The sequence below is a fragment of the Amblyomma maculatum genome, chromosome 5, assembly GCF_055883805.1.
Source record: "Amblyomma maculatum isolate TAMU_Amacu chromosome 5, ASM5588380v1, whole genome shotgun sequence".
Taxonomy (NCBI): domain Eukaryota; kingdom Metazoa; phylum Arthropoda; class Arachnida; order Ixodida; family Ixodidae; genus Amblyomma; species Amblyomma maculatum.
Window position 1 is genome coordinate 157,349,620 of NC_139348.1, and position 16,788 is coordinate 157,366,407.

General features: G+C 48.9%; 1 protein-coding gene across 1 annotated transcript; it reads right to left on the reverse strand.

Annotated features, from left to right (window-relative positions):
• Positions 1-1,562: 1,562 nt before the first annotated feature.
• Positions 1,563-11,379, reverse strand: LOC146190082 (protein argonaute-2-like). Its single transcript, XM_084605413.1, has 6 exons — positions 11,112-11,379; positions 10,043-10,380; positions 6,639-8,672; positions 6,249-6,476; positions 3,333-3,660; positions 1,563-1,587 (listed from the first exon to the last, which is right to left on the reverse strand). The coding sequence occupies exons 1-5, from the start codon at positions 11,377-11,379 to the stop codon at positions 3,349-3,351; spliced, it is 3,180 nt and encodes a 1,059-aa protein (XP_084461539.1). The 3' UTR covers positions 1,563-1,587; positions 3,333-3,348.
• Between the last annotated feature and the right edge of the window lie 5,409 nt (positions 11,380-16,788).

A 16,788-nucleotide genomic window follows, 5' to 3' on the forward strand; every position in this document is an offset into this window, starting at 1 on the left:
AAAGCTTCTTTTGCCTGCTACATTATTCCCCTATCACGACCTATCAGTGTAAGGTGCTACGTTACTGGGGATACTTAAGCTAATCCTTTAAGAGTATGACACGAGAGAGTACAAGCAACCAGCCCACATAAAAATGAGAAGGGTTCTGTGCTGTTGAACCAAATGTGGAGCGAAAGCATTAGCTGCGGGCTACCGAGCGTTCTTCGTCTCCTTCTTCGTCTTCTTCTTCGTCTTAGTCTTCTTTTTCGTCTTCGTCTTCTTCGCGGCTGTTCAAGGTCAAACGTGGTCCTTCCGGGGACAACGCGACGGGCCAAAACCTGGCGCAGTATTAAAAAAAAAAAAAAAAAAAAAAACGCCACGGCACGATAGTGATACCAGACGACTCCTCGGTAAATGACAAGGGGAAAAACGCCCGATAATCAGCGCTTTTCAGACAAGGACAACACAAGAGTGGACAGCACGTGTTGTCCGTGTCACGTGTTGTCCTTGTCTTTTAAAGTTTTTTAAGTTAAAAGCGCCGTTTATCCGTGAAGATGAGCCAACACGCCCGAACATCCGCCCGACAATGAACAAAACACTGCGATAAAACAAGACTATAAAGATAACAGCAAGTACTCCAGATATAGTAAGTAGGGGCAGAGTTACACAGAAATTACAGCGTAAAATACTAAGCCAGATCAAGGTTTAAACGAAGCCGAAAACAATATTCAATTAACTGACAATCTGTGGCAAATTCTCGCGGCTTTTTTAGATGAGGCGTCGTAGTGGCAAAGCTGATCGGTAGCGACGGCTGTACGAGAGAAGAAGAGTTGGTCGCGGGCCTGGTGAAAAAAATTGGCTGCGGTTTAGCTCTGGTTAAACCTGAAGGATTACGAAAGCAACATCTGCATAGTTACTGTTTTGCTATGGTTAGGCCTTATTCTTTCGCTATGGTTGAAGCTTATAGTTGCATTGAGGCTAGATCTGGCGATTAGAGAAGAGTTTTATTCCAATTTTATCTTGGTCCACCGAGAATCGAATCCCTTAGACCCCCAACTCAGCGCTTTACCAACTGCGCCAGTTTTGCAACTTGTGTGCTGTCGCCTAGGAGTGAACTCGGTTTATGTGCTTAGTCTATCACAAGGGAAGCTGTTCAATTCATACAGTGTAGCCTGGTCGCCTTTTCGGTCCATATTTTAGTATAAAAATACCGACGGGAGCAAGTACATGATTGTGTGACCCAGAAAAGCTCATCACAGTTTACAAAAATCTGCAAAAAACAATCAACCATGCACAAAACATTTCCGGCGTCCACACGCGAACGCTGTATCTAGTGTTTAAGAGTTAACAGAAACAAAGACTCGTCAACTGCAGCCATAGAAAACAAAAAGGTGTATAAGACCTTGAACAGTATTTCGCTCTCAAAAGTGATTTTGTATTCAAGTGTGTCCCCGCTGCTTTTTAAATAAATCGACGCAGAGGTGCAAAAAGGACAACCCACTTTATTTCAAGCTGACAACAAAATGCGCCAAGTACCCATGACTGTGGCTCCACAAAAAAGAAAAAAAAAAAAAAAAGGTGCAACCCGTCTGCCCTGCTGCCGAATACCTGAAAAAAAAAAAATCAGGTGCAACAAAGACAATTAGTGAAACGAAAACAGAAGCTCACGAGTCATCCAGCCTATCGCATTGTGACAGCACGGCATTATGCGCCAGCAGCACTGGTAACTGAAGCTCTCACAAAATCAGCATGAGCACACAATGAAGGCACTGATGGACTAACATTCGAGGCTCAACATAAGCCTCAATTATAAAGTGGGCACTTGAGCTTCTTTAACGAATTACCGGTATGCATTTACATGTGGTTTCGTCTCGCCGAGAAGTTTCGCAGACTGAGGTTTGAGTTTCACGAGCTTGGCATTTCAGTTTATCCTACATAAAAGTCTACGGTCCGCCCGCCATGGCTCTTTTCACGGTATCTTAATAACACGTGGTATAACGGTGCTTGCTTTACTGCCCGCGGCAAAATAAATGGCCGTTGCGTTGTATGACGTCACGAGGTCACGTGAAACGGCAGAATCATTAGACGCTGTCAATTCAAGCTTTGAGGTGAATTGGCAAGATCGGAATCCAGCTTTCCACGACCCTGGGATTCCGGGTTTGACAAAATAGCACTTGACCGGCCTGAATAAGCAGGGATTTATGCGTACCTCACATACCTATGCGACTGTGTGTTAAGAGGTATGTGTGGGACAGTAAGAGGCAGGAATGAAAGATCAGACGAGCGGGTAAGCGGTTACCTAACGCTGTCACGCTCAATGTTTAGAGATCCGTCGCTCCATACCCCAAAAGGTGAGCTCGAGTGCCCTCCCAATAGTTTGCTTGGTTTCCAATTGGGCTAGTCGGCAGCTGTCATTGTCATTTATTATTGCACTTTTGAAAAAGAAAAACAAAACACTGCACAGGGAACGACAGCAGTGTTTCGCACAAACCTCTGTCCTTGACTGCTCGCCGCCCGGCTGGTTTCCAATTGGGCTAGTCGGCAGCTGTCATTGTCATTTATTATTGCACTTTTGAAAAAGAAAAACAAAACACTGCACAGGGAACGACAGCAGTGTTTCGCACAAACCTCTGTCCTTGACTGCTCGCCGCCCGGCTGGTTTCCAATTGGGCTAGTCGGCAGCTGTCATTGTCATTTATTATTGCACTTTTGAAAAAGAAAAACAAAACACTGCACAGGGAACGACAGCAGTGTTTCGCACAAACCTCTGTCCTTGACTGCTCGCCGCCCGGCTGTTCTCTTTTAAAGCGCAATAATGAATGACCATCAAGCCGTTATTGCCTTGCTACCATAACAGCACAGCCGATTCTAAATGTTAACCGAACGAACTGCAATTCTGCACCGAGCACATAAGCCTTATTTTCAGGAATTGCGGAAACATCGCCGGAACACCATAAATACCGCCGGTTGCATTATATTTCATGGCAAGAGTAGAACCGCCAGTGGGCTCAGTCAGTTCGTTCAGTTCGCACCGTTCCTTCTCTGCCTTTGTTCAAACATCCTCATGTCGAGGCGTTGGCTCTTATCACGCCCTGTAATGGTTGCTTCTACAGCAGATCTGCCAAGGAACCCATTGCATTCGACGGTAGACTGGCGAGTACATGCACCCAGGATTGAAACCTCGCCGTGGCAGACGCTCGGCAGAACCCACTTCCAACATCTTCCCTAAATATTCGAAAGTTGATCCAGGGCCCTGCACTACGACGCCTGATGTCCCATACGTTAAAAAAAAATGCCGCACCAAAACATAAGGTGGCGTCAAGAATGTTAAGTGAACAGTGAATTTCGCTCACCTGGCAGCGGCCCTCCTTACACGAAGTACATGGCGGTGAGGAGGGAGTCGAGAACCTTGACTGCTTCCACGTACTGGCTTGTGGCCACTGAGTCCCCGCTGCCACCGGACGAGTCGCTACTAGAGCTCGACACGTCCACCTTGCTCATCACGTGGTTCTTGGCGCGATACGCGGCCAGGTGAGCGTAGTACACAGGCGCCGGGATGCTCACGCTGCGTGAGCACCGGGCGTAGGTGTGGCAGAGGTAATAGCTCAGCTTCTCCAGGTCGTCAGACGTGAAGTCGGAATCGTCCCAGACGACGTAGTAGTGCGAAGGCTTGCTCGTGCCCTGCGACCCCACAAACAGCCGCGGTCAGGCGATAGGAAAACCACGATCAATCCGAGTCATATCAAGTCTCATGTCCGGTCATGTCGCATCACATGACTCATGCAAAAGAACAAATCCCTAAAGTACGTAGCTGCCTCTTTCGGACCCTTGTTTCCCATTTTAAAGGACTATAGACACCAAATTTTGGTGTAATTTTTCTTCTTGGTAATGATGCGTAAGTCATTCCTGCATATCGATCCGCACGCAGTTTTTGCCTACAACCGCTAAATAATTTATAACTGAATTGTCTTTTCACACCACTTTCGGTTTCGACAGCCAAGAGAAGGCTGTGACGTCACAATCATGTCTTGATGCACGGCATGAAGAAACAGCGATATAATCACCCGACTCCTGTTCTTGAGGCAGGTTGGCTTTATCATTGTAGTAAATTCAAATGACACAGCAATTATTATATGGCTGCATTTTCATCCCTCACGTGACATTGACTTCAGTGTGAAGTCAAAGCCATCGCTCGGATGTTGAATCCGAAACCGGAACAGGTAAGAAAAAAATTGATTATAAATTATTCGGCAGTCGTAGGCGAATGTGATAGTCCTAACACATCGCACTAAGCAGGGTAGCTTGAATGGCTGTTGCGCCACAAAGCACGGAAAAACAAATAAAAAGGGGGGCATGTGACCTAAGACTTCAGCGAGATACAGTGGTGCTGCTGTCACGAGGCAGACCCAGCAAAGGTGGAGGGTAATTTAAAGCTAGCGTGCGCTCTAAGGAAACATGCGACACAATATAGCGAAATGGTAGAGTATGAGCAGTTGATCGAGAGAAAGAAAAGATATCTGGCGCCCTACCTCCATGGTTTTACCCGCAAATTGGTAAAAAGCAAGCATTCAAATTATATGGCTCCTGACAAAACTAAAAGCATGTTTGCGCGAGTGAACGGGAAATTGAATAATTTTAGATGTAAAACAGCGCACCGAAAGAGATATTCAGAATGTAATCAAAGGATAGTATATCAGATTCCCCTGTTCCGTGACAATAAATGGATTGGCCAGAAGGGGGGCTAGATGTATCAACGACTGGATAAGAACACGGTACTGCAGTATTGCACAAGTCTGGAACTCAGCAGCCCTTAATGACGCAGTTTGTTTTGAGAATGAATAAAGATAAGCTGACGATGGAGATTTCGGAAGCCTGGGCGATATCTGTGGGTGGTGAGGATTGCGTTAGCGCGCCTTAGGTTCTCTTATTGAAGGAGAAAGAATATATCAGCAGAACTCTCTCCTATAGCGCAAGCTAACCGCTTATTCGGGCATTCTGCCGTGCAAGCTAAAATCTCTCCTGAATATGCTGCCGCTAAGTTATTAACGTTTACGTTGACGGCAGCCTTCAAGTCATGGACAAAGTAACCGCGGGCAGCAGCAGTAGACGACCCAAACCCATCTGGAGACAAAGGTTACGTTTGTGGACGCCGTAGCCATCGGCCCTCGAATCGAGTATTGTCAGCGCCGCGGTCTGCTGCAGTGCGCCGTAATCTTGTTTCCTTGCCATGACTTTGCAGGTTCTTTTTTTAATGCAGTTCTGAATTTGCCATATAATTTGTATAAAAGCATTACTGAGGGAATTTAATGCCTGCAGAATCGTGTCAGGCACGAGAAGCTTGCGCGATTCGGTTAAACACCCGGCGGAAATAGAGACGATTTAGAGGTACATCTAGCTTCACAAACATTTATATGCACTTTTTGAAAACAGGGTTTAGATGATGTAGTATAGCAATCGTAAAAATTCATCAATCGGCTCCATCCACTGATACGGGCTGTTCTGCTTAGCCGTATTTCTCTGCATGGGTCACGCTTCCGATTCATGCCCGCATACGTGGCGCGGTATTTGGAAAACAAACTGCCGTTACATAAATGTTCACAAAGTGCCCTAGGGTGCTTATGGTTGTTCTATGGTAAAAAAAAAAAAAATTGTACGCTCCCTCTGAACGCAAAAGCCAGTTTGAAATCAACCGGGTTCGTGAATTTCTATGACTACTCCCTAGTCTGTGGCGGCGTCTGCGATCGCCCTCTTCGTTTGTAAACACGTTTTTGTTTTTGGCGCCAAAAACCAACACAGACCCTAAGCTCCTTTTTAAGGTATCCCGTGGCCACTGCATCATTTCAGGGCTTGCGGCATAGCGGCACGAGACTTGTCTAGAGGAGGGGACAAACACTGCGTTGAACTGACAACTAAGTTTATTGGCCTCGTGCCTTTACGCTGCATTGTCTGAAGCTACATCTGGCCAACTAGCCCGCCACTTCATGTTGCACTGTATCGCGCTAGTCGACAGAATGCCACTAATCCACAAATTCTGAGCTATCCCAGTTCGTTTTTCTATACGTTGGTCAGTTCTGCGATCCGATTATCCCTCTCTGATATACATCTACAAATATTATTAATCGCATTTCATTATCGCGACAGCGCTTACCTGAATGCCGAAGTTACCACCGTTTGTTCGGAATTTTATTACTTTCAGCGAACCCATCAGCCTCTACATAGCTAAAAGCAAATTTGGACTAGTGGTATTTCAATGTCACGACACTACTCACCTGAATGCCGAAGTGGCTGCAGAGGTAGAAGTCAAAGTCAAGCGGGTGCGTCACCACGGAGTCGACGATGGTGCCCGGAGGCACGTTGCGGCACTTGCCCACCCCGTCTCGGTCGCTGACGGGCATGAAACGTGTGTGGTGGCGCTTTTGGACCACGATGAACGTCAGCGCCGGCTCGTACGTCTCGTTCGGGGAGAGCTCCTGGCAGGCCAGTCGGATGGCACTCACCTGTCGCAAGCGAGAATGAGGGAAGAGGAGTGGCATGAGTTACCACAGTAGATATGCTCAATGAACCAACGAGCTGATAAGATTCCGCCCTAACTGTCGGTGAGTTCAGGACACAGAATTACCGGGGCAATGTTCGGAGAAATGATTTCGCTTTTCACTCACCTCGCGGTTGCGGACCTCCAAGAACTGCCCCTCGCTCACACCATCCCGGTAGAAGATGATGCGCTCCGGCTTGTGCCTTGTGGCACGATAGAATGCCTTCATCATGTCTTTCATCATGTCCTTGAGGTCCTTGATGATCTCCAGGCGGGAAGTGGCGGCGGCATCCTCCATCTGCACGCGAATGGACGCGTGAAACTTGGACGGGATGGAGTCGAGGCTCCCGACACAAGCCGCGATCGAGGGCCTTAGCTTGTCTCCGGGCGCCGGGTGAGTCACGTCCGCGCCGATGATGATCACCGGCTTCTGGAAAATAGCCGGCTTCTCCTGGGTCAATAGGCCGTTGTTGGTGCCGCCAAGCTTGGCGTTGATCTTCTGGCACAGATTGGTGATGAGCGCAGCGTTGCACTTCTTGATCACGTTGTTGTCCATCACGCACTGGGTGCGCAATCCAATCTCTGTCTCAGCCACCTGCTTGATCTCGGCGTAGTTGGAGTTCTTGGTGAGCACGATGATTACCATCTCCAGGTTTGCAGCCTTGCGCTGTTCCTCGAGCAGAATGCTCCTCGTGGACGTGCGGTTCGCGTCAGTTGTGGTCACGTCCAGCGGCTGCTCGATACGCATGCCAAGCTCCTGGCCGACGCGAATGAGCATTTTGACAAAATTGTCCAAGCTGTCTCGCTGAGCAAAGCGGCTCAGGCAGAGCAGTGTCCAGCAGGTCAGCGAGGCCGGCTTGTAGAAGTGGCGGCCGCGCAGGTCCCAGGTTCCATCGCGGGGTTTGGCGATGGAGTTGTTCTCGAAGACCAGGGAGGGCGGTTCGAGAGCGCGACCCTTCAGCTGAGTCGGCTCGGTGCTGATCTTAATGCCGAACTCTCGCAGGCACAGATCGCTGTTGTTGACCAAGTCCCGTACCGACTGGCGGATCTCGTTGAAACGCTTGGCCGGAGGTTGCGCAGTACGCTTGATCATCTCGGACGTCTGGTTCTCGTCAAGTTTCTTCTTGCAGTGCTGCCCTTCGACAATCGCGCAGACCTCCAGCGGGAGGTAGACCGGATGAGTCGCACTGCCGCTCTGGATGCAGGGTAGGTTGGCGTACGTGAGACGTTTGTAGCGGCTCTGAAAATATTCAGCCACAGAGCAGCGGGAGCCATCTTCCATGCTGAAAAAGACCTTCTTCGCTGGTTCCTTCGTGACACGCACCACCTTGTACTTGCGTGGGTACGGAAGGTGTGTAACCTTAATACGCAGGCCCTTCAGCTCCTTGTTGAGACGAACGTTCTGGAAGTCGCGCAGATCCCTGATGTCCCCGACCGACATCTCGCGCCGGCCATCGCTGAACAGCTTGCACATGAAGTTGATAACGGGCAGAGGCTCATAGAAAGCAGTGGCCGACATGTCAACATTGAGCATGGGCTTCCACTGAGCTGGCCTGACGCTCGTGTAGTATCCGAACCAGACTTCGCGGCCACCTCCGAGGGCGTTGCAATTTGGCGGAGGCGCCTTGAAGAAGGACCGTCCAACAGGAGTCAGTTTAATGGAAGGTCCGTGCCGCAGAACTATGTCCACGGCCTGTAGAACCTCCTGGGGAACCTGGTTGACGTGGTTATCAAAGACGGCGTGCAGGGCGTCCAGACTTACGGTGGCAGCGTACTGGATCTTGACAAAGAACTTCTGAATCCGTTGGTCATCTTCGAAATCGACCGTAAAGGTACGCTCGCGGAACTTGAGTTCCCGCCTCGTGTAGAGGTTCTTGCGGCCGTCAAAAGCCGGCAAGCAGCCGCCGAGGTCGAACTGGTACTTCTTGACAAGCATCTCGATGACCAGGCGGTTGATCTTGGTGCTGATACAGCGGTACTTGCGCTTCTCGGGGACTTTGGCCTCCTTTCGTGTTTCGGAGCAAATCTCCACGTCGTAGTGGTAGACGTTCCCGGTAGGGATCTCCACGTTGAAATGGTTGGCGGTCAACTGAATCGACCGGCCCAGTCTGCCCTGAGCAGGCCGGCGTGGAAAGTGAGATGGCAGGGTCTGCTCGATTTCCTGCAGAGAGTACGGGAACAGATCGCGGATGTAAAGCATCAATTGTGTGTGGTTTATTGTTAGGTTATTATAGCTTGTTTAAAAGCACTGATTCTTCTGAAAAGCTGAAAACAGTGTATATACTGACAAGTGCATTCTCTCCTAGGAGTAAGGTCGGGTGAAATGGGATATGATGTAAGACTAAAATATTTCTTCCTTTGTCTTTCAAGTATTCTACATGAGAATAATATGTGGCTTATTGTAAGCTCAGACCACAGTGTTCGCAATTTGGCTTATCTGCTTTCCTTATGATAAAATGCATCACTTGTTGTTGGACTAGGGTTTCATTTCAGCGGGACTCGGCGTACAAAGAAGCGTAAGAGCAAGGACGTCAGGACGAAGCGGTTCGTCCTTGTTTGTTTTTGTGCGCCTAGCCTCGCAAGCACGGCAGTGTCACAATCCATGCTCCACCACTACATTACCGCTTCCGATTACTCATAAGGCTTTCTAAAGGATCTCGGGAAAGCGATTTGATGCGAACTAAGAATGCTCTGGTCATGTAGGTACGTGTCAGCTCAATGTACTAACGTTCATGATTCCGCTGGCGATTTGATGCATGTATCTTTAGCCATAAGGCTTATCGGCTATCACGGAATCCATCGAATCGACCGTATCCCTGCTGATGACCTCAGTAGCACAAATGAGCACATCGTATCGAAACGTTGGCTCCGTCTTTTTTATTTTAATTTTAAATTTAGAATACCGTCGATTTCGAATGAAACTCAGAAGCAACAGCTATAGACAGCTCAAGGAAGTTTGTCATGTCAATCACCGCTCAGTCTACCGAGTCCAGCAAGAGGAGCAAGCAGACTTCAGGCGCAGCCACTCTTTAAGCAAGCCTGCCATATTTCGCCATGGGAGCTATGCGAGGCCTTGTGTCAGATAGCTGGGCAGCCACAACACTAGCAGCGCTGCTTTGACAGTGCATGTTGCTAGACAGTGCCCATTCTCCCTTTCCCGTAGCACTCTACTGAAACCTTATGACCACAAGAGTTGCGTTCGTCAAAGCGCATATGGCACCTTTCGGCAGCTATCTTACTACCTATAACATCGGCAGCACAAACCATCGGCCTAATATTGGAGTTTGTTGGCAGTCCCGTATAGGGCCGTACACATTGCCAGCTCACATCCAATATTGTGCCTAGAGTTACGCTACCTGGAGATGAGGGGAAGGTGGTCCAAATGCGCGCTGCCGCAGCCGATATCACTCACCTGGAGCTTAGGTCCGTACACATTTCCAGCTCACCCCCTTTATTGTGGAAATGATTATGCTACATGGAAGTAGTGCCAGGGTGGTCCAAATGCGGGCAGCCGAAGCCGACGTCGCTCACCTGGAGCTTGAGCTCGTCGTTCTGCGACTTTATGTTGCCAATGCCGTTGCGGGCCCGTATAGGCATTGCCATGGGCGACGGCGAGCTGGTGGGTGAGCCCTCGTTGGGAGCCACGGAGCATGCTCCTTTGCCCTGGTTGGCGCCCCCGCCGCGGGTTGTGACGGCGGTAACGGTGGTTACGGCGGTGACATTGGCGACTGCGGTGACGATGGAGGAACGAAGTTGGGGAGGCGCCGCAGTGACCACAAGCTGCTGCATGGCTTGGGTGAATGAATTTTGCGAGGCGCCATTGAAAGAGAGCGCCGAGGGGGAGACCTGTGTGCATCCGGTAAGTCCTCCTGGAACAAAAGGAAAGCATCGCTGACGCTCATAAGACGTACCAGTTTGTAAGCTCTGTGGGAGGTTTTGCGACACATGGCAGGATCAAACAACTCACTTCACAAACTAGTCTTAATATTCCGTCAAAGTGATTCAAACAAGTTTAGTTGCCGCGACGTTGACAACACTGGTGCGCCTAACCATTCGATGATTTAGAACCGCCGCAGGAAGACCAATGTGTGTCACGAAGATCAGAAAGACGACAGCTCAGTAGTGCACAGGTAACGATACTTGTTACTCAATACACATATCGCAGCATGACGTGATGAAACAATGAGGTCAAGGCAGGAATTGCAACAAAAAAGAGGCACGAGGATACTAGTTGTTTCAGCATGACCTACGAGATGAGTCGTGCTTATCGGCAACCTGTAGTGGAAGAGGTGCCGCATGGCATGCCAGTGGCAAAACCTAGCATTAACCCTAGCAGGATTCACGCAAGTAATAAAAATTAATAAATTCTAGGACCAATGATCAAAGTTCATGGAGGAGCATCAGGGTCGGAAATACCATGATGAAATAATCTTTCGCCGAAAGCGGCATCAAGAGGCACCACCATGAACGTGGAGTGATGTGCTCAATCGTCATATCTTTGCCGTGCCTATCAAACGCAGGGAAGCAGCAGCGGTTATGGGGTGGGCTGACGGCCAGCGATTCCCGAAAAAAGAAATTACGGGCCGTGAAAGGCGCTCACCTCTCCCACGGCCTCTCGGCCGCGCTAGCGGGACGATCTCCATTTGGGAAAAGGCACACTTGTAGGAGCCCAGATTTGCGACAATGATGGGGGGGATTCCTCTGGGCAGTTGAATGGTAGGACAGGGCGCCTGAGCAGCGATGTCATAGAGACCGTCCGGCAAATGAACAAGCTCCTTCTGAAGCGAGCTGGATGGAACGTGCCTCGCGCCTAGCATCTGCCCCGGATGGGCAAGACCCCGGGGATGGCCAATGGGGCAGCGAGCCATTGTTGAACTCGCGCTGTGACGTCAGATACGATGGGCGGGGTCGCGCGCGCTGACACGCCCACCTACTCGTGGCATGTGCTACTTCGTCCTCTTCGCATCCTCTTCATCCTCTTTACCGTCCTCTTGACCGTGTCGTAGTCGACAGGGTCAAGTGTAGCCCGCTCTTTCGTTTACGTTGTAGGGGGTCGAAAGAAAAGATATCCTAAGCTTCGCTTAGAGAAATAGAAACTAGATGGTGATGATTAGTAGAGTTTATTGGTACAAGGGCATCTTGGGCCAAAGAGCATCAGACACTGACACTGGATTGTTACTATGTGAAATGACAAATAGTCTTGAGATGCTGTGAATGTAGAAAAATGAATCAGTCCATTGTAAATGAGTGGAAAAATGATCGGAAAACTTGTCACATAAAACAATGTGATCGCCCGGTAAAGAAAGGTAACATGTTTGAAGTATAGTTTCAGGATTCTCCTTGAGTAATAAGGCAGAAAAATTCTCACCGTGCCTGGTATAGAAACTAGATCAAAGTGGACACTTCCACATCTTATCTTTTAGGAGCCCTTATCTTTTCCCTATAAAGAGTACGGGAGGCAGCGCTTTCAGCCCTGCAATGGATTTGATAAATATAAGGCACAGTAAGCGTTTCACTTCCTGGTGAACACTTGGGGTAAGGGATTGTCTCAAAAGAAAATTGTCTCAGTCCCAGACGTCCGGAATAATTCGGCCACCTGGAGCCTTGAACGTGCACTGACATCGCATAGCACTCTCGTTCCTCTCGCGCTTCGCCTCCATAGCAAAGCGGCCGGGTTTGGACCCGCAAACTCCGCCTTAGCAGCCGAACGCTCTCACTACTGAATCACCATGGCGGGTGATGTCTGTACACTCACGCCAGTTGAAAATGTAGAAGGGGATGAGGCAGGAGTACGATAGTGAGACGTGAGGTCCGCGGGTATCCGACCATGTCCGCGGGAACCGCTCTCTCTATGTATATGTTACGTTGCTGTCGTGAGCGCTTTCCCTCAAAAAGCCGCTGCATTTCGAAGACGCCGCAAATCACGAAGTTTAAATCTAGGTTTGCTTCTTTGTGTTTTTGGGGGGTTTAACGTCCCAAAGCGACTCAGGCTATGAGAGGCGCCGTAGTGGAGGACTCCGAAAATTTCGACCACCTGGGGTTCTTGAACGTGCAACTGACATCGCACAGCACACGGGCGCCTAGCTTTTCACCTCCATCGAAAAGCGGCCGCCGAGGCAGGGATTCGATCCCGCGTCCTTGGGCACAGTATAGTCGAGCGCCCTAACCGCTGCGTCACCCCGGCGGGGCCGTAAATCTAGGAGGAACAAGAAAGGAACAAACACTATGGAAATAAGGTCCCGCTTAGGGCAAGTCCTAAGATTTAAAGAGCATATATCTCACCATGGCGCGAGCAGGCGTAGTCAGCGGTACGGACTAGGCTTAATTAAAAGTTACTGATCCAACAACATATATCTGTGGTAAAAATATATGAGTAAGAGCAAGCGAAACGACCTCAAAACCGAAACTAAAAGCGGCCTATAAAGGTATCGTTCAATGAACAAGAAAAAGCAACAAATTCGCGACAAGGCAAAGCAAGCACAGGAGAATAAAATTTATAGTCCAGTGCGCGAGTAGAAAAAAGTAATAGAGGAAACTTTCCCGACATGAATCATTCCAGTTATCCTTGAACGAAACACTTCGTTGCTCCAATAGGCCACAATATCGACATGACAAATCGAACGTTAAATCTGCGATTGCGCTGAAAACCTACACGTCGACGAATAAGCGTCATAAGCCACCACAGCACGAATCGAAGCAACCAAGCCCTAACAAATGAATGTGAGCGCTAAGCGTATCACTATTGAAAGGCTCAAGTCCGCCTAGGTAACAAAAAGCATCGAAAAGATGCTACTCTTTAAAGAAATGCATTTAAATCACTGCTCGTTACTAGTCTACTTGTCTCCTCGTTTCGGTTAAGTTCGAATAACAAGAAAAAGCATGAACCACGAGCAGCTGTTCCAAGGGTGGAACACTAATACTGCCACGTCAGAAGAGTCCGAGAGAGTGTTCTATCAAACGTAAACGCATTCGCACCACGAAAACTTCAAAAGAGCAGTCGCACGGAAGTTTCACTCAACATTTGTTCTCATTACGTTGGATAATTCTCGATTAACCCGCTTAAGCCAGCAATCATGTTGATTGACTGACTCCCCACCGCGCTCGGTGAAAACAATGCAACAAAGTACATACGTAATTTTAAAATTACGACCGGACGGCTCCTAATTATGCGAAAGGATGGGCAACGGGTGGTACCGTTTTTAGTGCGAAACTATTTGCGTTTCCTAGGCCCGCGCATTTCGAACCATCATGTTCTCTCGCGCTTCGGAGGGGCCCCGTTGTGAACCACCAGGGAAAACTAGAGTGAAACAAAAAATAAATCTACTCACTGCGAACTCCCCGCAAGACTTCAAGTTTCGACATCTTGTCTTCTTCGAGTTGCTGAAGAAGAAATCCAAATCCTCGTTGTGGTGACGTTGACTACTGTGGCCGCTTTCGTCTTCGTCCCTGCTATATCAGCAACGGTGGTGCCCTGCACAAAATAAAAGGCGATTTCAGGAGAGCACAGTCAGTGCCGCAGTTTTTGGAACATAAATTACAAAATGGGAACCATGAAAACGTAGCAGAAGTGTGCGAGCACTGACATAATTTGGTCGGCCATTGACGAAAAGGAGAATCAATTCGAATGAGTCGGACCCTGCAGTCGAGCGAGAGTGAAATGATGAAATCACCGTCTGCTTTTGATGGCGTAGCATATCGTAGTCTCGTGACCTACTTGTGTCGCCACGCTACTGGCTCAAACCGTGGGACACGCACGTTCTTGCCTTGTCAGATGGAAGGAAGGATGCACTAAGTGCGATCCTCCTGTGAGGGTACAGACCTCAACCTGCGACCATCATCATCCTACGGCTACCCCAGGCAAGGCCTCCCGCACCATAAGGTTTGGGGGTTTTTTTTTGTTTCGGGGAGCGGGCTTTTCCTAGCCAAGGGGCTCATGCAATCCGGCCTGTTCCCACCGGGGCGGGGTCGCAGTGCATATGCACCACGTCCGCACCACCTCGGTGGGTCAAGCCTGACGCGAGCAAGTCTTCTAATATCTCACTTCGAGTTTTCCGTTTTCTTCTTTGAAGATCACCATGGGGTGTCCCCATTCTTCAAAAAACTTCTTTCTCCCTAAGTGGCGTCTCTCTCTCTCTAGGTGGAACCATAGTTCTTTTCTGATTTTGGCCTTCACTTCATGTAGGCTCGGAGTCTTGTTCGAGTAGGCCGCTTTGCAGCGGGCCAACCACACCTGATAGTTGACCTCTGCCAGTGTCAAGACAAACTGTTTGCGCCCTTCCTTTGGAAGCGGGTTGAAGTAGCGCACGGTGGGGTATGGGATCCCGGGGAGGCCGAACATATCTCTCAGACGCTCTAGGAGTGCTGCGGGAATTAGGCAGTCAAGAAAGATGTGCTCCGCTGTCTCTCGGGCCAAGCAGAAGGGACACAGGTCAATCATTCCTGACGTCGCAGGGACGAAGGCACGCCTTCTGATTGGTAAGATGCCTCTTGTGAACCTCCACATCAGGGAGGCTAGGCGTGCATCGAGGAAGTGGGCTGTAATGTACTGCCAACTGGGTCTTTCTGCACATAGCATGTATCTTGATAGGCGGGCAGGGAGCGGAGGGGTGATCATATTGATAATATCTTTCAGGTGCATGGTTCGTGGGTCAACGTCAGACGAGTTTTCTTTCAGGTACTCTGTGGCTGCGGTTCGGTAAAATGATAGGGGCGACCCTGCATGCGGGGTGTTGTGGTGTAGGGCCTTCTCAGTGAATGTTCGCAGCCGTGTCGACAGATAGTACGAAGCCATAGTTTTTGTTAGCGGCATGTCGCATTCGACGGCTCTGAATGTCCATTTGATGTGCACGCACGTTCTTTGCAGTTCTACCACTGTCAAGTAGACACGAAGAAGGCGTGCGCGCGTGTGCGCACCCTTGCTTGTGGTAATGCTCCATAACTACAGCTCAAACGACAGGACAGAGATGAAGGAGGTGTCCCCTGTCATCTCTGTCCTGTCGTTTGCACTGTAGTTATGGATCATCAAAAACACCAACTCGCCCAACAAATGCTTTTGTGGTAATGCATACTTTGTGTGTTTCTGTGTGCGTGCAGCGGCTCATAAATAATAAGGTCGCCGATTACTTCTTGCGCTGCAGAGTCAATTTGCAGGTTATTGCCGCCCGTGGCAATAGAGTAAACTAAATGTTTTTGGAAACCCTGGTCATTCATTCATCCATAAATCTTTATTGAGAATGGTAAGAATAGTTATAGCGTTTGGTCATAGGTGGCGCCGTTATATGATAGATCAGGTTATATATATATAATTGGTTTAGCTGCGCCTTTCCTTTCCTGTGAACCAATTATATATATAAAGCCTGAAATACCATATAACTGTGCCACCTACGACCAAACGCTATAACTATTCTTAGGATTCTCAATAAAGATTTATGAATGAATGAATGACCAGTTTCCAAAAATGTTTCTTTACTATATTTCCACGGGCGGCAGTTTAACCTGCAAATTGACTACAGCGCTAGAAGGAAGCCGCGACCCGTTACAAAGAGCATGGCCGCCATCATATCCCGCCTTTAGGTGAAAACGCCCGTTTGTAGAGATTTGCAGTATGGTGCGGCGAACGGTGGCGTATTTCCGCAGTTTAAAGGTCCTGCATACCCCTTCCAAAAAATCCTTGAGGACACTTTGGACAACTAGAGCGTATCTAAAGTGCGATGAGGCGAAAGCCATTATAGCGCTGTGGATTGCAGCCCTCTACTACGGCACCTCTATCTCCCTCTCGTCTTTCACTCCCACCTTCCTCCCTTAATTTGCGGCGTGTTGTTGTTGTTGTTGTTGTTGTTGTTGCGGCGTGTTGTTGGGTGTAGACTACACTCCCCGCCTTCGTCTATTTCCATTTTTGTGACCTTGCTATAAATTCCCTGCGACATTAGACAGTATAGTCAATGTTCGTCTGCCTGTTGCGGAATTCCCACGTGATTTGGACTTCGCATCTTGTTTCTCTATTTACTATAACTAGGTCGTGTCGCTCACAGAAATCTAGCATTAGTTCGTCGATGTGGCCGTTCATGTGCCCCATCATTTGCCGCTACCTCGAACGCCGCACAACAGCAAACACAAGCAGACATAGCTGTCTAGGAGGCGTTAGTACAGCAGGCATCAGCGTCGTTTCAAATTGATGCACAGGATAGAAAAGGCGCAGTATATGTCACAATTCTCCGCGGACGCATGTACCACGCAGCGAAGGAAGGGAGGAAGATGAGAGTGAAAGTAGAAAGGGA